General features: G+C 31.1%; 1 protein-coding gene across 1 annotated transcript in view; it reads right to left on the reverse strand.

Moving 5' to 3' along the window:
- Positions 1 to 375: 375 nt before the first annotated feature.
- Positions 376 to 27443, reverse strand: part of Sh (Potassium voltage-gated channel protein Shaker) — a 257042-nt gene continuing 229974 nt past the window's right edge. The window contains exons 5-7 of the mRNA XM_075374155.1: positions 15928 to 16118; positions 13657 to 13818; positions 376 to 818 (exon numbers count right to left, since the gene is read on the reverse strand). Coding sequence (XP_075230270.1) covers positions 16036 to 16118 — 83 coding nt within the window. The 3' untranslated portion in view covers positions 376 to 818; positions 13657 to 13818; positions 15928 to 16035. The remainder of the gene's footprint in view (positions 819 to 13656; positions 13819 to 15927; positions 16119 to 27443) is intronic.

Here is a 27443-nt window from a genome sequence, read left to right on the forward strand (position 1 = left end):
ATTAACATTATGAAACAAATTGATCTGAGTTTGACAAGATAGCGCAACATTATGCATACAGGTATGTCAATGAATTACCTGACATAATACAAATACTGTATTATAATATGGTACGATATAATATAATACAGCGACACATTTTTAAATGACAAACACCCACATAAGGGATAATGCTTATTACTTTATCAAACACCATACTATGAGTCAACTTAACATTAATTTGTACTGGAAATTGACTTGTTAATCCGACTTTAGTTTAACAATAGAAACTCGAATTTAATATAAATTATTAGCGAGCGCTTACATACGTGTATGCATATGTATTTAAATATACATAAACGTATGTATGTATAAATGTTAAGTCGTTTTAACAATAATGTGGATTTTCATTTATTCTTTTTTTGGAAGATAATGGACGGGTTAAAGATCAGAGATCAAAGGGAAGGGGAATGTTAATACAGCACAGAGAATAATGTGCGACAGATGGCGTGGCTCGGATGTTCCCATTCCGCTGTCCCCCGATGCAACTCGATCTGCTGGGACAACTATCTTATTAATTAATATAAAAATTCAAAGTCTATTATAAAAAACGGTCACTTTCTTTGGCAAGACCAATAATAATTAATAATATTATTGAGTTATATAGTAATACGTAATTATTATTTGTTTAAGTCAGTCGTTAGCGGTGGCCGAACCCTGCCGTTGACGTAGACACTCACTTATTATACGAAGAGTCCCGAGACGAGAGAAAGCACCAAGCAATCACGACGTGTGGCGTGGTGTGGATGGATGAAAAATTTACAGGCCGGCTTCACGAACTAGAACAAAACATAAGAATTAAAAAGTTTCATTAAGTGAAATTTTTTATTTCTTACTTATAAAAAATATCATTGTACAAGAATACAAATAAATAAATTCTACGAATAAAGATAGACTGGCTTTCTGTATAATCTTAAAGAGCAACTGTTGGCAAACTTTTTGAGTAAATTTTTTGTTAGATTTAAAATGTATCAGACACTAGATTCCTGTATTGATTTTTTGAAGGGTGAATAACTTGATTGGTTACTAAATAATCAACCAATAACTAAATAACCAATGGACCAAAATAACTGTAGGGAAAATTCTTGAAAAATTTTTAGTAAAACAGTACTGAAATAGTCATAAAAGAAGAAAAATTATATTTTGTAAGCTTGTTGTAACAGATACTGCAATATGGGGTTGTAAAGAGGCCCCAAAACAAAACTCAAACCACAATGGGTGCAAAAGCCCAATCAATCATATGAATGAACAGATTAAAATATAGTAGCAAAAAATAAGATAATAATTTAAAATAATATATAAATGAATTTTTGTAAATCTTAAATCATAAACAATGAATCCAAACTAGATATATTTGAGCAACTCAAAATATACAAATGCACCAAAAATGCATAGAAATATTATAATACAACTTAAACTTCATATATTCATGATATATATAATCAACAGTAAAAATGATTCAAGACCTAATTTGTACACCAAAACCCCATAAAACAGCACTACAACACTCATTGCTTATGGTAGGGGTGTCTGAAGTAGCCTAACACAGAGTAAATGATAGCTGAGGCACTTATAAAATTTTATAACTTTCCCCTTAATATAAAGTGTAATTCAGATTTAATAAAACTTGTGGGACCTGGCATGAAAGTAACTGCATCCTTACAACCTGATACTTCACAATGACTGGTCATCTCAGAGTGTAACATTCTAAAATGAAAAAAGTGTGTAAGGATGAAATGCGCGTGATTAAGTATAGTTTCAATTTATCATTTCGTTGAAAGCATTTCACTCCATGTTGATGAATTGACTTCTGCGAGGTGTATTTTCATTTTGTGGTAATGAAACAATGGATATAATTCCATTTTATGTAGCTGGTTTTTATTAGTAGCTGATGACTGTAGCAGCTGATAATATTTTAATTAAACATTTAAAATTTTATTTTTTTTTGTCTTCAGTCATTTGACTGGTTTGGTGCAGCTTTCCAAGATTCCCTATCTAGTGCTAGTTGTTTCATTTCAGTATACCCTCTACATCCTACATCCCTAACAATTTGTTTTACATATTCCAAACGTGGCCTGCCTACACAATTTTTTCCTTCTACCTGTCTTTCCAATATTAAAGCGACTATTCCAGGATGCCTTAGTATGTGGCCTATAAGTCTGTCTCTTCTTTTAACTATATTTTTCCAAATGCTTCTTTCTTCATCTATTTGTCGCAATACCTCTTCATTTGTCACTTTATCCACCCATCTGATTTTTAACAAAAAAATTTTCTCCTATAGCACCACATTTCAAAAGCTTCTAATCTTTTCTTCTCAGATACTCCGATTGTCCAAGTTTCACTTCCATATAAAGCGACATTCCAAACATATACTTTCAAAAATCTTTTCCTGACATTTAAATTAATTTTTGATGTAAACAAATTATATTTCTTACTGAAGGCTCGTTTTGCTTGTGCTATTCAGCATTTTATATCGCTCCTGCTTCGTCCTCTTTAGTAATTCTACTTCCCAAATAACAAAATTCTTCTACCTCCATAATCAATTCTCCTCCTATTTTCACATTCAGTGGTCCATCTTGTTTCAGTGGCTTGTTTCTTATGTTCTTCAATTATTACTGTTGCTGTTTGGTTCCTGTACATGTTAGCAATTGTTCTTCTATCTCTGTATTTGAACCCTAATTTTTTTAAAATGCTGAACATTTTATTCCAGTCTATGTTATCTAGGCCTTTTCTAGGTCTATAAACGCGAAGTATGTTGGTTTGTTTTTCTTTAATCTTCCTTCTACTATTAATCTGAGGCCTAAAATTGCTTCCCTTGTCCCTATACTTTTCCTGAAACCAAATTGGTCTTCTCCTAACACTTCTTCCACTCTCCTCTAAATTCTTCTGTATAGAATTCTAGTTAAGATTTTTGATGCATGACTAGTTAAACTAATTGTTCTGTATTCTTCACATTTATCTGCTCCTGCTTTCTTTGGTATCATGACTATAACACTTTTTTTGATGTCTGATGGAAATTCCCCTTTTTCATAAATTAATATTTATGAAAAAGGGGAATTTTCACACCAGTTTGTATAATCTATCAATCGCTTCCTCACCTGCACTGCACAGTAATTCTACAAGTATTCTGTCTATTCCAGGAGCCTTTCTGCCATTTAAATCTTTTAATGCTCTCTTAAATTCAGATCTCAGTATTGTTTCTCCCATTTCATCCTTCTCAACTTCCTCTTCTTCCTCTATAACACCATTTTCTAATTCATTTCCTCCGTATGACTCTTCAATATATTCCACCCATCTATCGACTTTACCTTTCGTATTATATATTGGTGCACCATCTTTGTTTAACACATTATTAGATTTTAATTTATGTACCCCAAAATTTTCCTTAACTTTCCTGTATGTTCCGTCTATTTTACCAATGTTCATTTCTCTTTCCACTTCTGAACACTTTTCTTTAATCCACTCTTCTTTCGCCAGTTTGCACTTCCTGTTTACAGCATTTCTTAATTGCCGATAATTCCTTTTACTTTCCTCATCACTAGCATTCTTATATTTTCTACGTTCATCCATCAGCTGCAATATATCGTCTGAAACCCAAGGTTTTCTACCCGTTCTCTTTATTCCACCTAAGTTCGCTTCTGCTGATTTAAGAATTTCCTTTTTAACATTCTCCCATTCTACTTCTACATTTTCTACCTTATCTTTTTTACTCAGACCTCTTGCGATGTCCTCCTCAAAAATCTTCTTTACCTCCTCTTCCTCAAGCTTCTCTAAATTCCACCGATTCATCTGACACCTTTCTTTAGGTTTTTAAACCCCAATCTACATTTCATTATCACCAAATTATGGTCGCTATCAACGTCTGCTCCAGGGTAAGTTTTGCAGTCAACGAGTTGATTTCTAAATCTTTGCTTAACCATGATATAATCTATCTGATACCTTGCAGTATCGCCTGGCTTTTTCCAAGTGTATATTCTTCTATTATGATTTTTAAATTGGGTGTTGGCAATTACTAAATTCTACTTCGTGCAAAACTCTATAAGTCGGTCCCCTCTTTCATTCCTTTTGCCCAGCCCGTATTCACCCACTATATTTCCTTCCTTGCCTTTTCCAATGCTTGCATTCCAATCTCCAACTATTATTAAATTTTCACCTCCTTTTACGTGTTTAATTGCTTCATCAATCTCTTCGTATACACACTCTACCTGATCATCATCATGGGCACTTGTAGGCATATAGACGTTAACAATCGTTGTCGGTTTAGGTTTTGATTTTATCCTTATTACAATGATTCTATCGCTATGCGTTTTGAAATACTGTACTCTCTTCCCTATCTTCTTGTTCATTATGAAACCTACACCTGCCTGCCCATTATTTGAAGCTGAGTTAATTATTCTAAAATCACCTGACCAAAAGTCGCCTTCCTCTTCCCACCGAACCTCACTAATTCCTACTACATCCACATTTATCCTATCCATTTCTCTTTTTAAATTTTCTAGCCTACCAACCTTTTTTAAACTTCTAGCATTCCACGCTTCGACTCATAGAATGTTATTTTTTAATTTTCTGGTGACCCCTTCCTTAGTAGTCCCCACCCGAAGATCCGAACGGGGGACTAGTTTACCTCCGGAATATTTTACCAAGGAAGGCGCCTCCATCATTGCTATATGAAAATGCAGAGCCACATTTTCTTGGAAAAAAAGCAGCTGTAGTTTTCCATTGCTTTCAGCTGCGCAGTACTCAGAGGACTGAGTGATGTTGATATGGCCGTTTAAGTCATTCTGACTCACGCCCCTAACAACTACTGAAAGAGTTGCTGCCCTCTTTCAGGAATCATTCCTTAGTCTGGCTCTCAACAGATACCTCTCTGATATGGTTGCACCTTCGGTCCAGCTACTCTGTATCCCTGAGCACTCAAGCCCCCTCACCAACGGCAAGGTCTCATGATTCATAGAGGAGGACATTTTAAATAGTAAATATTAAGAAAAAATAAAACTTACAAACATCACACAAAATATTTTCTTTTAACAAGTCTTCAATTTTTAAAATATTTAAAACTTTTCTTTAAATGAAGTTGCTACCACTAATAATCTATTAAACATTTGAGCAATCAGCTAATTTCCAACTACTGTCAAATTATAACCTTAAAAATCATTAACACATAAAAGAAATAAGAGAATGTAACTTTCAGACTGGTACCAAATTAGAGAAAATAAGTCATGAATTAAAGATCAAAATACTGATTATCACTGGACTACAAGAATTTTGTTACACATATAATTTTGGCTTATTCTAACATATTTTCTGATGCTAAATCCAAATATGATGTCAAAATTTCTTCTAAGGGCATCATTTTTTTTATAATTGTCTTTCATAAAAAGTGAAAGTTGTTAAAATATCTATTTTCTCTATTAAGATTAAACACTAAGGAAGATTTGTACGAGTCAATATTTGTATTAATAATGAAATTTTAACCAATCTCCATGACAGATTTTATCTTGGCTAATCTTGACTATTCATCTGGGTTCGAATTCTGAACAGGCATGGCATTTTTCATACGCTACAAACTTTCATTTTCATATTCCCATGCACAAACTTCTTTGTAAGCTTCTGTGGTGAATTAATTCATCAGTAAAAAAAAAAAAATTATCAATATTTAAAGATATTTATAAAAGAACCATATTTATACGTGGCTGATAATGGAATAATTTGGAGAATTGACTAATATGACCAATTATGGTATTATTACATCATAGAATAACATATATACTGTTTACTGTGACTCATTCTTTCTAGGTGAATATGAGCAAATTTATCAAAATATTATGATTAATTAATAGCCTTTATTAAAGACATCATAATTGATATGATCATTTCAATCGTTTTTATTGTGGAATAACCCAGACTAAATAATCACTTTTTTCTGGTTCTTATGTGAATACCATTGTGAGTTTGATTTTTTGTTTTATTCCTGTTTTTATATGTATATTGTTTATGTTATGTTACATACATAGAGTTTTATTTTTTTGTACTGTTAATTTAGTTAAAAATGCTTCATAGTTGTATAAATTATGTTAAACAATGTTTACTGGGAGTGATAAATTAGCTTTTAAATCTTAAAAAAATATATATTACTTCTGTTTAGTTAAAAATTCATATGAACTATAATTTTGGGTTTAAAATGGATCAGGACAAGTTTGGGCCTTCATATTTACTTTAATTCTTGTGTAATTTTACTAAGTGGCAACGTAAGCCATTTTTGTTGTTCCTATGGTGTGGAAAAAAGGGTAAGAACCGCTTGACAGACAGTTGTTTTTTTATCACAAAAATCAAAGCCATCACAAATAAATTCAAAATGTGTTGCATATTCTAGTCTTCATTTTAGCCATAAGATACTCCACATAGCGAATAGTTTCACACAGTACAGAACTGGAACAAGTTCTGCCAGAAACATGGAGTTTAGAAGAAAATGTTGATGATGGAGAAAGCTATGGTAATTTAGAAATAATGCAGAAGAAGAGGATCCATATTTCTAAGGTAAGAGCACTGAACCTCACAAAATTAATGAAACATCTTAATTTTGGTTTCAAGGTGAAAAGGCTGGAACCTCCTTGAAAGTGGCACTAAAGTATGCTTTTTCATGTTAGATAGCAAAGATTTCAGCACCTTGTTCTTTTTCCAAGATAATGCATTGTACTGCAGTGATGTTAATCCTTTATTGGATACTAGGACAGCATCAAAATCTATGGAATGGAGATTGTTTATAGATTCCTTTAAAATGACTTTGAAAGCTGTTGTTCCTCACAATTGTTATGAGAAACCATCAATTCTTCTTGCTTATATCATACCAATCAAGGAGACATATGACAATAAACTCTTTACTGATGATGAAGTATGAAAAGTATTCTTGGCTTATGTGTGTGGAGATCTAAAGGTAGCCATTTTATTAGGAATTAGTTATAATAAGTAGTGTTGTTTCTTACGTGAGTGAACAGTAGAGAGTGGATAAACCATTACATTAGAAGAGAATGGGAAAAGAGAGAAGCATTCACAACTAGGAAGAAAAATATTGTTTGTCAAACTCTTTTGAATCCAAAGAATATGTCCTTCCATTATTACATGTAAAACTTAATTTGATGAAATAAAGCAAAAAAAAGCAAACCATTGGATTGGGCCAAGGTTTCTTATATGTCCAGAGCAAGTTTCTCAAGATCAGTGAGGCAAAAATAAAAGAAATAATATTTGTTGGAAAAAAAAATTATTGTAAGCTAATGAAGAAGTTGGATTTTAAGAGAAATTTGAATGAATCTGATAAAGTAGCATGGGTATCATTTCAGGTCAAAGAGAAGGCTGAGAACTATATAGAATTGATGAGTGATCTTTTTTTTAGAATTGGAATGCAATATGTCTCTAAAAATACACATATTGGATTCATTTTTTGACTTTTTACCATCTAATCAGTGGTGTAAGTGATGAGGACATTGAACGCTTTCACCAGAATATATCAATGATGAAATCATGTCATCAGGGAAAATGGAACACAAATAAGCTTACCAGTTACTGCTGAAAATGAACTTTCCAGAGGCAATACAGAAGAAAAATAAAGAAAAGCAGATATTAGTTAAAATAATATCAAACTATAGGTAATATAATTCCTTAAAAAAATTAAATCTTCTTTAAATCCATGTTACTAAAAAACCCTGTCCTCCATTCAATTTTAGTTCACAGATTTGAAATCAGCCCAAAGAATACTATAAGGCACATCTTATTGAATGCATGTAACAGGAAAAACATTTTTTTTCTGTAGAACAGTGTTATTTTGTGAGTGCACCATTAAGGATTAAAAAACTAAAACTATTAAAAACCAAGAGCTGTCTTTTGAAAGGGTTAAGTTATTCTGTTAGAAGGGTTGTTTGTCCTATATTGCAATTCCTCCAGGGACGGTTTACACTTTTATGTTATCTCTTTTCCTTGATATCTACTTCCTATTTTGTACACTATGGATGGTTGATTCATGATAAATCCATACTGAGTACGCTGGGTAGAGGCCATATATTCCTGGGCAACTGGAAACTTGTAGACCAATTTGGGAACACTGTTTTTGTCCAGTAGTTGTACAACAAGCTAATAGCTGAAGTGCTAACAAGTAAACTGTGGCTTCTTAATCCCTCCTAAAATGCAAATACAGCAAATTCAGTAGAGAACTATTGAGCTAAGTAACTGTCAGAACAAAAAAAAAAATATCTTATGGCTAGTAGTAGTGTCAAACTACTGAATGTAGTCAGTTCTGAGCAATCTTCTGTTTTTACCTTAGACATCACCTTCAGATTATTAATTTGGGAGCAATCAATGCTTCACTTTTTAGCCAAGTTTTAGAGTATTAATTTTTTTTATGTTGTTTTTTATTTCATGTCAGAATTAAATATTTTTTTATTTATGAATTTAACATCATTCTACATTGAGCAACTCAATAAAGATTACTTGTCACAGTGTATGATAATGTTTCCTGCCTTTGTGACAGTCGTTGGACTACAGTCAGTGGTTCACATTTATTGAAATGAACACCATTCATAAGATTTCCTGAGTTGGATAACCTACAGACAGGGCTGTCTGCCACTCCAATTCTATATAGGTGAGCACTCAAGTAGTCATGTCCAGAAATGATCCTGAAACAGGCTACGGTCACACTTTGAGGAAGGTTGTGGGAAATTGCTGCAATAGGCAGCAATAATAAGACCACTGCTTGCCATTAACGCTGGTCGTGTGTTTTTTGTTTGCCTCTACCTTCAGCTTGTTCTTTAATAATCTTTTTACCTTACTAAATTTGAGAGAGACCTGTGGTTGCAGTTTCCTGGAACTTTCTTTTGCCAGTCTATTCGCCCTCTCATTACCTCAAACACCACAATGTCTGAGTATCCATTGCAGCATCACGGTCCAACTGGCCTGTAGCAGCTTCGCCATCATTTCTCTTCCTTGCTGGAGGTCAACTGACATACTTACCTCTAAGGAAGTAAATGCCCACACCGCCGCTTGTGAATCGACAAAAATAACTGCTCTATTTCCAGAGGCAAACATTAGCTGTTTTAAGGCCAGTATGGTAGCTTAAATTTCATTATCATAGTTTGATGCCATCGTTCAAACCAATTCCGATAACTGGAATTTTTTGAGAGAAAACTCCAGCACCACCATCATCACATGTGTCACTAGTAGATCTGTCGGTGTAAATGTGGAACCAGTCTACAGCAGGGTACCTCTCATTAATTGTTTCTAGGGCAATAGCTTTTAATTCTGTTGGCAGCATCTTAATCTTGCTCACGAACTGGACCAAGTCCAATCTCCCTACAGCTTTAGGTAAGGTAATATTGTCTAATAGCCATACTGGAAAAATTTCCCTGTCTTCTATATCTAATTCATATGCCCTGGTTAAATCTTTTACTTTTACCAACAGAGGCATTATGGTCTTCAGGTGTTGGTGAGGCGGCTTATAATTTTCCCAATATTCTGTGCTGAGGCGCCTTACTTATTCATTGAACTTTATGGCTGCAGTGTCTTTTCTAATTTCCAGTGGGTCTACATCAGTTTGCAGTTCCATTGCACCTATTGGAGAAGACTGGGGGCCCCTGGATAGGAATTGCAGGGCTTGATTTTGGATTTTAAGTTTTCCAAGTTGGTACTGGATGATGGTGAGATAAGCTCACTTTCATACTTCATAATGGGTCTGACATAAGTTGTGTAGGCTTGAGTTAGAACACTTTTGGTGGGTCCCCATTAATATAAATGATATTTAAATTAATTTTGTTAATCATGGCCCATTGGTATTGATATATAATTTATTTATATAATAGTTTCCACTTACCAACAATCTTTAATAGTATGTTCAAGCGCTTTTGGATTAGTAATCCATCCTCAGGAATATTGGTGTGTTATAATTATAATTATTTACTTCACTTATCATTGATTATACTAACTTGAATTTTAAAAACAAAAATTATGAATATAACAATTGATCATCAAAAGGTAAAATAATGCAAACGTTATCTGTCATGTTAGTATGAAGATCTCAATTGTTATGAAACAAGTTAGATAACAATTGAGACCTTCATACTGACATGATGAATAATGTTTGCATTATTTTACTTTTTGATGATCAATTGTTATTTTTTTTGAGGTTTTTAGGGGCATCGACTACTTTGGTCATTAGCCCCATCACACTTCAAAAAAAAAATAAAAAAAAGGTTCAGTGATTCACATTCTCATGAATCAAAAAAGACCAAAAATTACATTTTTCTATAACTTTGAATCCAAAAAATTACTTCCTAGGCTTTCCTTTCAGCCATCCTTTCTTGCACCGTTTCTTCATTCTTCTAACGACCTCAACCTCTGATGACAGCGTATCTGAGGCCTCAGACATGGCATCGTCTTCCTCTCTTTCCGATGCCAGTGACGTTCTGCGGCTGACGTCAGGAGACAAAAACTTTGTTGGTGCAGTTAGCATCGTTGCTATTGAATCTAAACTAGCAAGCGATGCACTTTCCGCGGCTGATGAGCTGGATTCTTCTACTGCAGTGCTGGGTCCAGCTGAAATAGATGCTCTCACTGAAGCTGTTCTTTGAGCTTTTGGAGGCTCCATTGTTGCAGTTCTTATATCATCTTTATCTGGTGCTTTATCGATAGTAACTTGCACCTCCGTTTCGGTAGACTCAGATTTTCTTGTCACAATTTCTTTAGGCTTGTGACTAGTCGACGGAGTGATCTGTTTCTCTTTGTCAGATAAGTCAAGATTTTTAATTTTTACGCTAGTTGGTGGCTTTACGATCGCATATTTGGCTGGTTTTTTAAACGGCGCTGGTGCGTCTCTCATGTCAACGGCGTCAGTCTGGGGATGAGCCGTCTCATCTTTACTTTTTTCTCTGATGAGTCGACTCAATCTTTGAATCAATGATTCTTTCAATCATTGTCGCAAGACTTGGTGCCATTGTGTTAAGCAACTGCTCCACATTAATTTTAGATGTGGAAGGGGCAGCCGCTGCTTCTGCATAAGAAGACGATAGTCGTGGTGTACGCTGATTAACAATTTTCTTCACTTCAGGATAACTGACCTTCTGAAGCGTTTTAACTTCCTGAATGGCTGTTTCTAATTTATATGTAGGGCAGTTCCTTGAACGACAGTTGTGATGCCCTTTACAATTAACGCAGATTGGAGGGTCTTTACATGGGTCACACTCATGTGTTTTCTATCCACATATACATATTTCCTGCGCTTCACATCTAACTGCTGTGTGTCCGAATCGTTGACACTTAAAACATCTCATTGGCTGCGGAATGAATGCCCGTACATCAAGCTGATGGATGCCAGCTCGTACCTTTTCAGGAAGGTTCGGCCTATTAAATGTTAAAACATGGGAGGCCGAAGGAACAACTTCACCATTTCTTCGCATGGTTAGTCTGCGACACTGAGTCATTCCCTGACTTGACATTTCTTGTACAATTTCTTCTTCTGTACAATTAAGAAGATCGCAACAAACAACAACTCCTCTGGATGAGCTAAGTGAGCTATGCGGTTGGACAGAAACCGCAAATTCACCGATCTTCTTCAACCCCTGAACTTTCTGGGTTTGCATGTCGTTGATGGTTTCGACATGTAATCCATTAAAAGTTTTACGAATTTCCTTAACAGGACCACCAGCACAATTTGTTATTTCTCTTGCGATTAAAAATGGGCTAACTTTTTGAAAGTTTCCATTCTCCTTTGTAATAATTAAAAATCTTGGTTTGGGAGCAATGTTTCCAAACAATGAATTTCTCAATTCCCTACTGATTTTGTCAGCATCTCTCTTGATTTTATCTGACTCCTTGCTCTTTTTCCTCTTCGCTTGTGGCGAATCGGAGGTTTCTAAACGAGGGTGTTTACGTGCACCCTCTGCCACGTTAGGTTGTTGTTCAAGTATGTTCATTTTGTTTATCCCTTCTGTAGCAAGGCTAGCCGCCGAGGTACACCCCCACTCCAGGGCTACTAACCTTGGAGGTCCGATCCGGTACTCCGGTGGAACCGGCATATGTCCTGGCAGAGAGCGGATGCGCAATCTCTGCACTGACTCCAGGCTCCTACTCACCGAAGCTTTTAGATCTCCTATGCACCGACATACATGTGCACCATTGCTACATGCTTGCCATTGCAGGGGGCATGTGGACAACGGAAGGGTCTCCGTTACACCTGCAATAACATTGACCCTGGCCGCCACATCGCCAGCTCTATAAGTGGTATGAGTCCATTTCCAAAATCGTTTATTATTCCATTTCCTGCAGGTAGCCGAAAAATCCAGTCCGTTTAGTGACCTGAAGTTGGAAACAGGTCAAACGTAAAAAAGCATAACCGAGGAATTTACTCGGAACCCTGTTAGCCAGCTATATGTAATGTACGTAAGTACAGCTGTTGCCACCCTGGACGTGGAACATAGATGTTGTGTTCCGGACGTGGGGATTATCTACCTCAGGGCAATTGTTATATTCATAATTTTTGTTTTTAAAATTCAAGTCAGTATAATTAATGATACGTGAAGTAAATAATTATAATTATAACACATCAATATTCCTGAGGATGGATAACTTATCTGAAAGCGCTTGAACATACTATTAAATATTGTTGGTAAGTGGAAACTGTTATATAAATAAATAAGTAATATTTAATATGTAAGAATTATATATAATTATATAATATATATATATAAATATATAATAATTTATATATATATATATATATATATATAAATTAATAAGAATCAAACATTGCTAATATTAATGTGAACAACAAAATCTGCATTAAAATTAAGTTCTAGAGAATAATTTTAAATATTTATTTCTTTTTCTTAATTTTCAAGAGAATTAGTCACATTATAACACTGTATAACAAATTTTAATAAGCCACAAAACACATCTAACATTCAAACTGTTACCATACACCATTACCAGTTTTACATATCACACTGTTAGAAAAGGAGAGAGGAAAATCATCCCAATATTTGAGATAATTTAAGATTCTTATTTAATTATTTTATTAATAAATAAATTATATTTTTTATTTATGGATTTTCTTTGAAAAGGTTTCTAAAATATTTCTTTATTTGAGTCTAAACTGCTTAAAAATGGTGGTCTGATTACAGTTGGGTAGAAAATATATTATGATAATGTATACAGTGTATTTCAGAACGTTTTTCTATTGTATTACGTATTAAGATTTATATAAAATAATTTTATAATTTAAATTAATTGATTAGTTACAGTTTCCGTAACACCAACTAAATTATTACAAGCAGAACTTGTAATATTAAACATTTTTATAAATACAAAATTTTAGGACTAATACTCAAAATACATGGAATTATGTTTTAGGATTATAAAGATCCAACTGCAATATCACTTATAAAAAGACGTGGTTAATCCAAAACATTTCTTAGGAAGTAAAAAAAAAATTCTTTTTTATCAAAAAGAGATTCTTTTTTATCAAAAATTTTTTTTTAATAAAAATTTTTTGAGAGGTTTTGAAATTTGTGATGAGATTTTTTTTACTGATGGTAGTAATAAATTTGACTTGAAAGTTAGATTATATTAAATACTTACCCACTAGTCAGACGTCAGTCTCTATACTCATTGCATTGATGTGCCTAGGGTTGCAGTTGTGCTTCTTGGCATTTGTCATATCTCTTGTCAAGAGCAAACCTTCCTCAAGCTCCATGATGTCTGACGATGACTCGCTTAGTGAACTCTTCTTCAAATGTTGACCTAGAACGTATTTTTATTTTTATTTTTATTTCTGTCTATAGTTACTTTTATGATTTGTACTACAGTTAATGATAAATGTTATTAAAGATGGCTGTCCTTATGTAGCTGAAAATACTTTTGTGTAAATTAAATATAGAAAAAAAGGTTCTATTGTAGCATAAATCCTGGTTTGGATCATGCTGAACAATGATCACTTATTCATGCAATCAAATTCTCTTCTCTTTTAGCGAGAATTTTAGTTATTCAGTATATAATTATGTTGGTAATTTTAATTTATCTAAATTATGTAATCTAACATCTTATTCAAGGTTTAAATGTTTGTACTAAATGTTTATTCGAGGTTTAAATGTTTATACTAGCACAGGCATTATTGTTTTTGTGTTAAATAAATTTAACTGAGAGAACATACCTGTTTTTAACAAATATAGCAAATGAGTACTAATAAATGTTTCAAATTTATGTTACAAATACAAATTGATGGTACTATATGATACAAATTTTGGTTTCTTGAAAATATTAGAAAATAACATTACTTTTTCAAATGTTATATTGAATTTAAAACAATAAATTTTAATATAATTAATGCAATATTTAAATAATTTTTTTATTAGATTGTAGAACATAATGAATGTAATTACTTAAAATCGATGGTAAACAGAGAGAAAGCAGAAAAAGTAAAAGTATCAGACAGCAAAAAAATATTCATTGAACTGAGGAAAGATTTGTCAAATGCTTTGTGTGGTTGCATGGAGTGTATTATCAAATGAATCTAAATCATAAATCATTAGAAAAAAGGAAGAGAAGTAATTGAATAGTTTTGAAATACAGTTGTGAAGAAAAATGAATTATGTGAAACAAAAAACAAAGTGAGAATGAAAGGAAAGGAGCAGAAGGTAGTGCAGAAGAGGAAAATATCTAGGTGGGGGTATATCCTACATAAAGATTGTCTTCAATAAAGAATTATACAGGGAAAAGTGGAAAGAAGGAGAGGAAGAGGAAAAGGAAGAAAAATGGTTGGAATGTTTATACATATGAGAAAGGGAATTTTCTATCAGGAAATGAAGAAAGATGTTCAGGACAACCAAAATAGAAAATGTTTAATTGAAACCAGTCAAAAAAAGACACTTAATGTAACTTAAGTATAAAACATTTGAAAAATCATGAAGTTATTACTGTTAAATAATCAGTGTTTAAGCAAAATCACTTTGTACTTTTTGTTAGTATTGATTGTACTTTAACAATACCTTAACAAAACAGTGATGTAAGTTAGTTATGTGTATTCTTTTGTTGGATTTTTCATTTAGTAAAAGTTTTTGAATTTACATCTCAATATTTTTAACTAGACATATAAAACTAGGCTAATAAAACTGACATAATTTGTAAAAACTACCTATGAATATATTGCAAAATTATACTCTTCAATTAAAGTGCTTTGCCAACATCTATACAGAAAGCTTGGAGATTACAAGAGTTGTTTTTTATAATGTGCTGTGATTTCAAAATTTATGGAATATAGATTTAAAAAAATAGACTCTTCTGAAATTATCTTAGTACTAAAAATAACAATTTCGAATATCTAGTTTATATTTACAACTGATTTTGGAGCTAGGAAACAATTAATAAATACTGATTAATAAACTGCCAGGATAGGTTTATCATTATAAGAACTACTAAGCATTTATTTTATAATTTTTTGCTGTTTAATCTTTATTTGAATTATTTTTGGAGATATGTTGCTCAAGGAACTATTTTGCTAAGCCTATTATTTTAATATCCTTTCAACTCATGAAGAAAATCTTTGAATAAATAGAAACAAGTATCTGTCTAATGTTTTGAACTGGTTGTCAAAAAAATTTTATTTGTTCAATCAAAATTTCTATAGTAAACATCTCTAAGCAAGACCTTCTGAAAAATAATAATTATTTATCAGAAAAACAATGGTGTTCTTTTCTGTTCTACTTATGTTTCCACTAAACTCCAAGGTGTATTATTATGATACAAATAGATCAGTGATTAATATTTAAGATTTTTTAAATGTAAATATTAATAAATGTAAAGTAAAGAAGATTTATCTAACTTTGTTATTTAATAAATAAAATAAATACTTACCTAATGTGCCTGGTAGATAAGGACAGCTTGTCACATGGTTGAAATTCTGTGACTGCATGTCTTCTTGATCTGTCTCGCGATGGTAAAAATAATTGAAATTGGAGACAATCACAGGGACAGGAAGAGCAATGGTAAGGACACCGGCGATGGCACATAAAGACCCAACAATCTTCCCCCAGACTCCAACGGGCCTATATTTTTTTTTAAACAGAAAAATGGAACGATCAGGGGGCAATTTGTCAAACAACTGACAAAAGATAATAATAATATAAATAATAAATTAAAAATATAAACAGTAGTAATTTTGGCTGAATTGATAAAGTATCATATCCAAAAACATATTTTTGGATGAAAGTATTACTTTAATGATGAATTTACCTAATTTAAGATATAAATTTTAGAAAACTTTAAAACAATATTCTTATCTTTTATAACATCATTTTCATCAGATTAATTAAAAATATAAATAATAAAACATGCTCTTTTATGAAAACATGAACTTTATATATTTCAAAACATACTGAATAAAATTCTACAACTGTCCATAATATTCTTTGAAATTTTTTTTTATCTAACTTCTAAGTAAAATAAGAACTCTTTTTCAGTTTTTAAAATAATTAAAAAAAATAAATTATCATTATTTTCACTAAAATTCTTAAAATTCATCACTGAATTTTCAAGTCCACTATTCAATTTAATTTTGATATTTTCAAATGAAATTATTATTTTTTTTTTTTTGTAATGCTAAAATAAATATAATGTACATTAAAAAATAAAAAATATATGATTAATTCATATTTTTTATACTTTCTGAAAATATCAGTTATAATATCAATAATAATATAAAGTAATTATAATAATGGTAGTATATAATAATTATTACATTAATAAAATTAATTAAAAAAGAAATAAAAAAATACTGCAGTAATAAAAGATAACCATTAAAAATAATTGTTGCAATAAAATATTATTTAAAAATGTAATAATAATAACAATAAAATCCCCCCAAAAAATTATAAATAAAAAAAATAATAATAAGGATTTAAAGACTTATATGTATATACAAGATTTTTATTGTTTGTTAGTTAGTAAGTAATAATGTGAATCAAGTAAATAGCTGCAAAAATAAAACTGCTACGTAAGAGTGCTTCTAAAGAAATTAGTAACCATTCACGTGCCATAAATTAGATTGCATCTGCTTATTATAATTAAAAAAAATATAATACTTTGTTAATCATAACAGAAAGAGCATTATTTTATTTACCTAAAGAAAATAATAAACTACTACCTGTTTTAAATAGTAATATATAAAGCTAACTACAAAAAAAATCTGATAATTTAATTTATCATGCCAATTTTTTTAAATTATTTTTTTTTAAGAATATATTTTTTTAAATGATTACCAAAATAAAACAGCATTTTCTATGTAATGCTATAAAATGATAGTTTTATTAAGTGTATTGTACATATAAGGTAAATTGTTTAACTATTTATATAGTCGAAATGTATTTTTGGTGTAAAATTTTAATAAAATATATTTAAGTCACTATTATATATTTTTCTATATATGTTTTTAAGAACGACTATTTTAATGAATCTTTATAATACTTTTTTATTTAGAGATTATTATAGAAATAAATATTAAATGATTTATTTTATTTTTTTTAATTAATTTTACTGTGATAATATGTTATTGTGACTTATTGTCACCTTATTGGTGACTTAATGTATGTATGTTAAAAAATTACAATTAATTTATTTTGTTGCTAAATAAACAAATTTTTTTTAATAAATAAAATAGGCAAAATGAATTCAGCGTGGATAAAGGAAATAAAATGTTTTGATATAGGAAACACAAAAAACGAGAACAAGGAATTTTTCAGGAGATAGTAGGAAAAAAGTAGTTATGGTAGTTTGGTAGCAATGATAATAATAACAAAACTATGTATATAACACGAATGGTTAACAATTATTGTATAATATATAATAAACAGTGCATTATGAAACATTTAAAATTGCAGATCAGAAAAAACACATGTAATAAAACATGCAGGAAGAATTAAAAATAAAAGCAGAAAGTATAATTTGAATATTTGTATTAACTTTATATGTATGTCTGTGTTTGTCAGCGAGAGAATGCTATAGAAATTAATGTTTTATTGAGAATGTTTAAGTAATACTTTGTTAGATGAATTACACAATGAGCTAAAATTTAAGAAAGAGAAAAATGTCTCAATAACAACTGTATATTTTATGTCAAAGTTCAGGATTTTTTTTAATGTTTATCTTTTACTGTTGAATTTTTTAAATCTTGAAGTGATGTAGAACAGTGTTCTCAATACTTATTATCATAATTGAAAACAGAATGCATATACACATTTCTTATATTAGTTCTATTATGTAGCTTGTGGGTGAAAAGACAAGCTGGTTACACACAATGCACACATACACAATTGCAGATTCTAATGTATTTTATAAATGTAATGGTAAGTGATCAGGTCATAGTTGTAAATAGATAATGTATTATAAAAATAAATTTAATCTTTATAAACTTTTGCGATGGGAAACCAAACCTTTAAAATAAAATGTTGCTGGTCATCTTTCCAACAATCCTCCATGATTACAAAGACGATTGGAAACATTTTGAAAATTTTAAAAACATTTAATAAAGAATTTGGATCAGTTTGTTATCGTAAAGTTTATAAATTAATATCATTGCTGACTGTCATAAATAAAAACACACAGCTTAATAAATATTGTTAACTAGTAAATAGTTCATTTAAATTGAGACACATCTATTTCTCAAAAACTACAAATTTTTGGAGAAAATGTTTCCTGGTTAAAGCTTTTTCATTTCAAGAGGGAAATACATTCACAACCTATGTTGTCCTTGATAAGGTCAAATAAAGGTCAAAATTTCAAGGCCAACTTAATTTTTTAAAATAGGAACCTATATGTTTTATTGCAGACTTGAATTCTTTGTAAAAAAATTAAAATTTCATTTCAGACTTTTTTTTCTAAAATTGATAGTTTTTCAGTTATTCATCTTTAAATATGCTGTAGGACTATAAACTGGTGCTTTTAATTTCATTAGGTTTGTCCCAACTGTCATTTATGTTTTACTGCATTTTTTAATCACATAGTACATACCGGTATGGTACACAGTCTACATGTGTTGCACGCTTTGTTCAGTGAAGTTATGTTGACTCTATGAAAATATTTGGTTTAATGGATTACTGATACTTTAAACAATTTTTTAATGCTCTTTACTTAAAATAATTAAAAAATCTTACTCTACATAAATCACAGTAACAAATGTTCGAAGTGGTGTTCTTCTATGCATTTTTCGATACATTTTAAAAACTATCCATGAACATTTAATAGAGTTTTTCACATGATATTTCTACAGATATTTGTTATATGCTCTTTCATGTTTTCAGGGTAGTTAGTACTTCTATGTAAACCTTTTCTTTAAGGTAACCCCATAAAAAAAATCTACTGGAGTAATGTCTGGAGTAATGAGCTAGCCAATGAACTGGACCAGTTCGACCAAGCCAAAAAACATTGTATTTGCGGTCCAAAATTACTCTGGTGATAATTGAATGTGCAGGAGAGCCATCATGATGAAATCGCATTGTTCTTCTCTTTTCCAAAGGTAGTTCATCAAGCAATAAAGGCAACTGATTTTCAAGAAAATCTGCGTACTTTCTCTGTTCAAATTACCATAAAAAAAAATGGTCTGATTAATCTACAGCCTAGTTATTCACCAAACATTGACAGTTCATGGATGTTGATATTCTACTTCTTTTAGCCACTGTGGATTTTGCACTGCCCAATAATGCATATTGTCTGTTTACTGCTCCATGATAAGTAAAACCTGATTTGACGGAAAATAGAACAGAAAAAAAATCTTGGTCTACCTATACTTTTGCCGTCGACAAGATAATTAAGTGAATCTCTTAATTAAGTGAAATATGGTAGGGATGGAATTTCAGGCGTTTTAATATTCACACTAGTTTTTGATATCCCGGAGTCACGCAAAATTGTTCTTGAACTAACATGAAGACTGCTGCAGCCACTGCTATTTCATTGTTTTCTGCTGTCACAGTAGTTTGATAATTCCTATTTTTGGCCTCTGCACTTCCAGCATCACTAAACTGTTTTACAATTCTGTACAGAGAAGAACAACTTGGAATATTTCTACTGGTAAATTGTAGAGCATACAAAGCTACTGTCTGATCAATATTTCTGTGAAATTCCCCGTAAAGCAAAATTACCTCAAAGGTTTTTTCTCAAAAGTCTTTCAAAAGTTTTTTTCTGTTTGTAAATCATTCCATAATTTCCAATAAATAAAAACTAAATAATTTAATATTTATTAATAGCTGGTGAGTAACGAAATAATAAAAAGATTAATTGAAGACACTCATAATTCATTCACTTAGACAAATGTCAAAATGACAAAAGTTCGCTAGTGTTTACATGTTTAACTGCTTTTTTCTTTTTATTTTTCATTATTTTTAGCATTGATTGTTTTTTATTTAAAATTTAGTCTTTTTTAATTTAAAATTTAACATTAGCTGGGTATTACTCGTCAGCTGGGCTAGACTTAATGAAACTAAAAACACCAATTTGTAGGCCTACAGCAATTTTGAAGATGAATAACTAAAAACCTATTAATTTTAGAAAAAAAAGTGTGAAATGAAATTTTATTTTATTTTTTGCAAAAAATTCCATTCTGCAATAAAATATATAGGTTCCTTTTTAAAAAAAATTAAGTTGATCTTGAATAACCTTTATTTGACCTTATCAAGGACAACATAGGTTGTGAATGTATTATTTCTCCCTTGAAATGGAAAAACTTTAATAGGAAACATTTTTTCTTAAAATTTGTAGTTTTTTGAGATGTAGTATATGTTTCTCAGTTTAAATGGACCACATGGTAAATTTAAAAAAGCACCAAAGTTACAATTTTTTTAATAAAGTATAAATTATATCACTAATTTATCAATGAATATCTTAAAAAAATAATTAATATAGGGGATGATTAACAATAAAACTATGATGAAAACAATCACAAATTTTATAGGCGGGAGGGGGGTTAATCAAAAGATCTTTATTGATTTCATTCCAGTACAATAGGAGGGATCACTGATTTCAGTTTATTGCAAGATGCTATTAGAATGTATATCAGAATAAAGTAAACATCTTTTATCTACTTATCATACGTTAATCAAGTCAATCTCAAGGTTTACCTATGTAGCTCCCATCTAGTGAACAGTTTTCACATATGTTATTATTCTTGTAAAATATGATTCACCTTTTCACTTGAAGTGAACGGGTAAGATTGCATACTTTCAATCTTATACAATGATTTACTTTGAGCAAAATGAAGTAATTTAGTAAATTTGACTATAATAATTAATTTTTTCTATAGCGGGGTATTTATGTTAGGATAAATGTCCTATATGTTTCTTAAATAAACCCCAGCTTCAAATGTTGCATGAAACAAACTACTAGATCAAATAAAAATTTAAACAATTTAAACATGATAAAACTAACCTTTTGTAAAGATGTATATTTTTCAATAAAAATTTAAATATATAAAAAAGGGATTAAAAATAAATCACCAATTTTTAGTCTGTAATATCAACATTTTAATTTATTTTTTTAATGTTCATTTAATTAATATCAATCTAATTATTTCATGGCATCAACTGTTTGTGCCATTGGTTACTATGTACTAACAACATGCAAATTAATCTTCTGATATTAAAAATACTTTCTAGTTATTTAAATTTTGTGATTTACTGGGAATGGTTAATGAAATAGTGCAGTGAAGCTATAAAATTTTGCAGGATGGAATTTTATCATCTTGCCCAGATCAAAAAATTTCATTTTATAATTTAACGTATTTTATATTTAAAAAATAAATTTTGATTATTTATGTTTCTTTTATTTTAATACTGAGAAAATAGTATTAATGTATTTTATAAATTATTAAGAAAATCATACTAACATCTAATTTGAAACGGAATTACATGGTATGCAATCCTACTCCATAGAATTGCAAAGAATCCTATTCAATATGGGAAACTATCATAATCTACTGGGGATTTGAAATTCTCGAATGACTGTCTATCCAGTAATCTGTTTACCACCTGGGGTATTCCCCGTTTGTTTGGGTTTCCCACCTGTGGAACCTGGTATTTGATGGATTTCTGAGACAGACATTCCCAGAAGGGGTCACGGCCCAGGCTTTTGCCGATGACTGTCTCCTGTTAGTTCGTGGAAGTTCATGATCACAGCTAGAAAATCGGCGCAGACGGCTTTGTCGACTGCATAAGGCTGGATGGACATGCAAATTTAAAGATTTCTGTGCCCAAGATGAAGTTTATGCTTCTCAAGGGTGCAGACAAATTATCGTAAGGTTGTAATCCCCACATTAAGTATAAAGACTGTGTGATCAGCCGAGTTAGAGTTCATAAGTAAGTACCTAGCTGTTTTGTTTGATGAGAAGTTGCTGTTTAGCAACCACATTAGGCAAGTAGTGGCAGATGCTGTCTCTGTGAAGCACAAGCTTAGGGGGATTGCTCAGAAGGATTGTGGGCTGATGGGCCGCCATTTGTACATGGTGTACAGAGGAGTCTTCGAAAGTATGGCCTCTTATGCTATGTCTGTTTGGGCGCATAGGTAGGACAGAAATAGAGTACTTATTCAGAATTTAAGGAGTGCCCAGCACAGAGCATTAATAGTATGCACTGGTGTTTTAAAACAACCTCCTACGAGGCTACCACAATATTGGGAAAGGCTCTCCCAATCAATTTAGTGGTGAAAGTTCGGGCGGCCATGTGGAAGTTGCGAAGAGGTAGGGAGGCCGAGGTATTTGGGATGCGATTTCAAAACAGGCCTGTACTGGAGCGGAACGGTGATCACAATGCACTGGTTCTAAATTTCATTCAGTTGCCCATCTCCCGCCTGAGGAGGGGGCTTTACAGCCTTGCGATGGATGCATGGCAGCAAGAATGGCACACCATGATGAAGGGTGTGCCTTGTATAGATTTATACAGGACTTGGGGAAATGGTATACCTCTCTTTTGTTTTTAGGGGCAACAGGTGCTCAGGTGCTCTCCAACAATGCGAACTTGAACCGATATTTGTTTTGGTTCCGCCTGGCAGCTGATGATCTGTGCATCTGCAGAGAGGTCCAGTTGAACGAACATATGATGTTTGACTCCCCAGCTCTTGGGAGGGCCAGAACTCAGGCCACCCTGGAACTTAGAGGTCAAGGGGAAAATTGGCCACTCAGAAGCGGCAAGTCAATGTGGCGTGAGCCGTATTGTCGGACTGTGTGGGTGTTCCTTGATGCCATTGCTTTGTTCAACCGGCATCAGTAGTTTATTTAAGGAAAAGACTCCTACCTCACTGCTGTGGAAAGCTACCCGAGAGTTATGGCCGGCCATCAGCCAATTAAAGCTCCAAGCACTTTAATATTGGTGGACAGATACTTGCTGGCATTAGCAACCAAGGCATGGCAGCGAATTGCTGCCATGCCTAGATCGCCTAGGTAAATAAATAATAAGCTTAATTTATTGAATGTCATATATATTTTAGTAGTTGACAGGGTGCGCCTACCCATTTTAGAATATATGACAAGTGAGTAGTGGAACACTACTCACTTGTCATATATTAAAAGCAAATGGTGTGTGGCACCATGCTTAGTTCGTTCACGCAATTAGGTTAGTTCTAGGAGCTAGTTAGGACACTGGTCGCTAAACTGATTTGGGGCGCAGTAGCTGTTTGTGGCACAGACATTCTGTCTTAAGCTTTAGGATGTCCGAATGGGGTGGTGGTGGGAGAAATGCCATGCACCTGGGGGTTGAATAAAAAGCTCAACTAAGGGCTGGTTCACACATGTGATTGAAATAATATATGGCAAAAAGAATGTCTTTATATTTATGGATTAAAAAAAAAAAATTAAGTGACTTCATTTTATTATTTGGATAATATATAAATAATATTAATCTGGAAGAGTAAGCTAAAAATTGTGTATTGATTCATTGTCACAAAATTATGTTAGGTTCCAATGTTTAACGAACCTACAAATTCCATTTTAAATGTTTTCTTCTTTTTCTTTCCAAATGATTTGTTGAAAAATCAAATTTAATCAATAAATAAAATTGAGAAGGACAATATTTGAATCCTATCTCAAAAAATATTTTAGTGTAACTTGTTTGCCATTATGTTTGACATCAAAAAATCTGGATGGCTAACAGTCTCATATATGTGTAATATGTTTTTTATGGTATAAGATGGGAACGTGTTATTTGACTTCAATATACTTCTGTATATGGTGATATTTTAGGTAACTTCTATTACAGTTCATATTTTTTTGCTATGAAAATATGTGTCTTATTTGAGATATTATTCCTCTGTACTGTTAAATTCAATTAAATAAACAACCTAGTACAAAATATTGAGGTAAGACATATGTTACCTTAATTTTTCATGAAAGTATGTTTGTGGGATCCTGCGTCCCCAATCATGTATGACTGAGGATGTGATATGTTTTATATCAATATTCTGTACTAGGTAGTTTATTTAATAGATTTTAAATATAAATAACTAAAATTATAGAAGTACAAGAACATGAAAAATCCAAATTACCATAATTTACATTATTATTTTTGGATTTGTGCAAGATGATAAACAGTATGCATCTTTATATATATGAATATATACAAAGATGAGTAATATTTATTGGTCAGAGGATATCTTTATATTGTTCTGATAACATTTTACTGGCTTAATTAAAAAATCATTGTTTGGTTATGTTTGTATCTTATGAAGAAAGTAACTAGGAGAGTTTCAATCTATCTCTTTGTAGGAGATGGACGTACTTTCTCACATATTAGAAAAGAATCTACCCTTGATATATTTGGTGTCTTCACCAAGAATATCTCTCTATTATTGATTTGGCTTTTTACAGCAGATAATGGGTAGCACTGAATGGTCTTCAGTACCTAAAATGTGTAACCAGCATGTTAATATGGATGCTTAGCATTTTGAAGACCAAAAAAACTATAAAAACTTGATTTAATATTAGACAGATTAATAAGATGATGGGAAAAGAATGAACTTAGGAGGCTAAAACATTTTTCCAGTTTATTAATACTGGCAATAAGATATTTCATAAAAAAAAAAAACATATTAATAGATTTTTGTATATAATTTGGTCTGTAAAAAGGCTAAGATAAATAATCCATGTATGTTTGTACATTAAATTAGAAACAGTGTAAGAAATTATAAAACCATGTCTTAAAAATTATATAAAGATTTAAAATTTGATATTACAACTTAAATTTTCAATAACTACTGATAAAAAAAGAAATTCTTCAACACAACTTTATTTAAAAGAATCAATATAATTAAAAGTGCTAATAATATCATGATCTTTTTCTAGTAACAACAATCCTATACCCAATTACTCTACTGCCATTATATGTAATAAAAATAGATTTACTTTAGAGCAAACATAACTGACTGTAAAGGAAAATGTTGTTTAGACAATGTATAAATGGAAGTTACAGCCACAGTTGAACAAATAATTGAAATTAAATGGCAATTAGCTAGACATTAGGGTAATTAAAAATTTGGTAGGTGTACTAAAGAAAACAGATTATCAGAATATAAGCAAAAGAATATTCATAGGCCAGAAAAAGATATCATGAAAGTTTTAGGGAAGAAAAATTATAAAAGGGAATGGGCTGCATAAAAAAAATTTATGCATGCATAAAAATAAAAGAAGTTAATATGGAGCATGGGCTGAAATTTATTGAGTGTAACCATAACTTAAAAAACACAAAATGTAATATTTTTATTATAATAAAGATTCACAAAAGCCTTTGTGGATGTTGGATGTAATAAAAAAAAAAAACAAATTTAAAGGTTAGTGGTTACTGAAATGATTTTTCCAGTTTTGTAAGTAAATTATTAGAAAATAATATATAATTTTAAATATATAAATAATAGTACAATGTTGTATACGATATATAATAATAACAGTAAATATATAATATTTTATTAGAAATAAGAAAAAAATCAGATTTTGTTTATAATTTAGCCATATAATTATAACCACATTTATTCTTACATGGAAAGTATATTAAAAAAAAATTAATCAGTTCAATTCAAGTTTCAATCTATAAAAACAATAAACTAAGGAAAATCCCTAAAATGAATTTTTGGAAATGTAGATGTTGTGACAGTGATATTCACTTCTGGTATGGAGACAGTTAAGCAGAAGAAAAAGAAGAAAAGAAAAACAAAAAATTGACAATGATTGACCAAATACTATCAGAGCCATCTCTAGTGTCCATCTCTTGGATACTACAGATAGTTGTGATATTATATAATATTTTTTGCATGTATTTAAGCTCTTGAAAAAACTGTTAATGCCATAAAAACAAATTATTGTCAGCAGAACAAAATGAGGTTAATTCTTTTATTAAATAGAAAAAAAATATTAATGACTCAAATTTTAAATATCTGAAAGAGAACATCAACAGAAAATGATTTCAGATATATAATTTAATCCCTTCCTTAGTAACATTGCAGATGTCACTGTTGTTAATGGTAGTTCTCTTTCACTGATAAAGATGTGCTCACCTAAATAGTACATTTAATTTGTGTTGTATTTGTTGAATAACCGGTTTGTGACAGATTCAATGTGTTTGTAAATTTAATATTGTCGATTATGTTTTTTTATTTGTATAAACATCTGTAAAATTTGTACTGGCGTTAAAATGCTTATCTTTCTGCAAGTGCTTTGTTTCTATGAAGTGATTTGCAAAGTATTGTATTCTTTGTATTTATATGTAAACGTGGATTAGGTTTATCCAGCTCACTATATAGTCCAGTTTAATTCATAAGCTGTGTTTATTGGTATATGCTATGTTAATTTGTGTAATAGACCTTGAATAAATTATATTTATGGTTCTGAAAAAAACACAATAACTTTATTTGTTTGAAAATGATATTGGAATTTTATGCGACTATTCTTGTTTTGGTAGTAAGTAATTCTTGTTTTGTTTTTCATCACATAAGGTGTGTTTCGAGTTCTTTTCTGAGGTTTATGTAACAGGCATTTTGTTAGTTCATAATTAAATACACTTTATTGAGAACTGAATGAATGTAACAAGTAAGGTAATAAATAAATCTATTTTTTATTTTAATCTGCACAATTTGTTTCCTATATTTGTTTTTCTATACATTTTGAAGGCTGCTTGTTGTCTATTTTGGATATGGTGAAGTCAAAAGATTAGAACGTTTTATCATGTTCACATTCTGCAGTTAAATTTGGCAGTCATTCATTGATGAATGCAAGAAATGAATGACTTTTTTTGTACTGCCTTGTATAAGAGTGTGATGTTATTAACAAAGTGTAGCCAGAATATTATTTTGCCTGTATGTTTAACATTGTACGCGTATACACAGCTTTTCAGAATATTGAAAGAATA

The sequence above is a fragment of the Lycorma delicatula genome, chromosome 8, assembly GCF_047948215.1.
Source record: "Lycorma delicatula isolate Av1 chromosome 8, ASM4794821v1, whole genome shotgun sequence".
In the NCBI taxonomy this organism is placed as follows: Eukaryota; Metazoa; Arthropoda; class Insecta; order Hemiptera; family Fulgoridae; genus Lycorma; species Lycorma delicatula.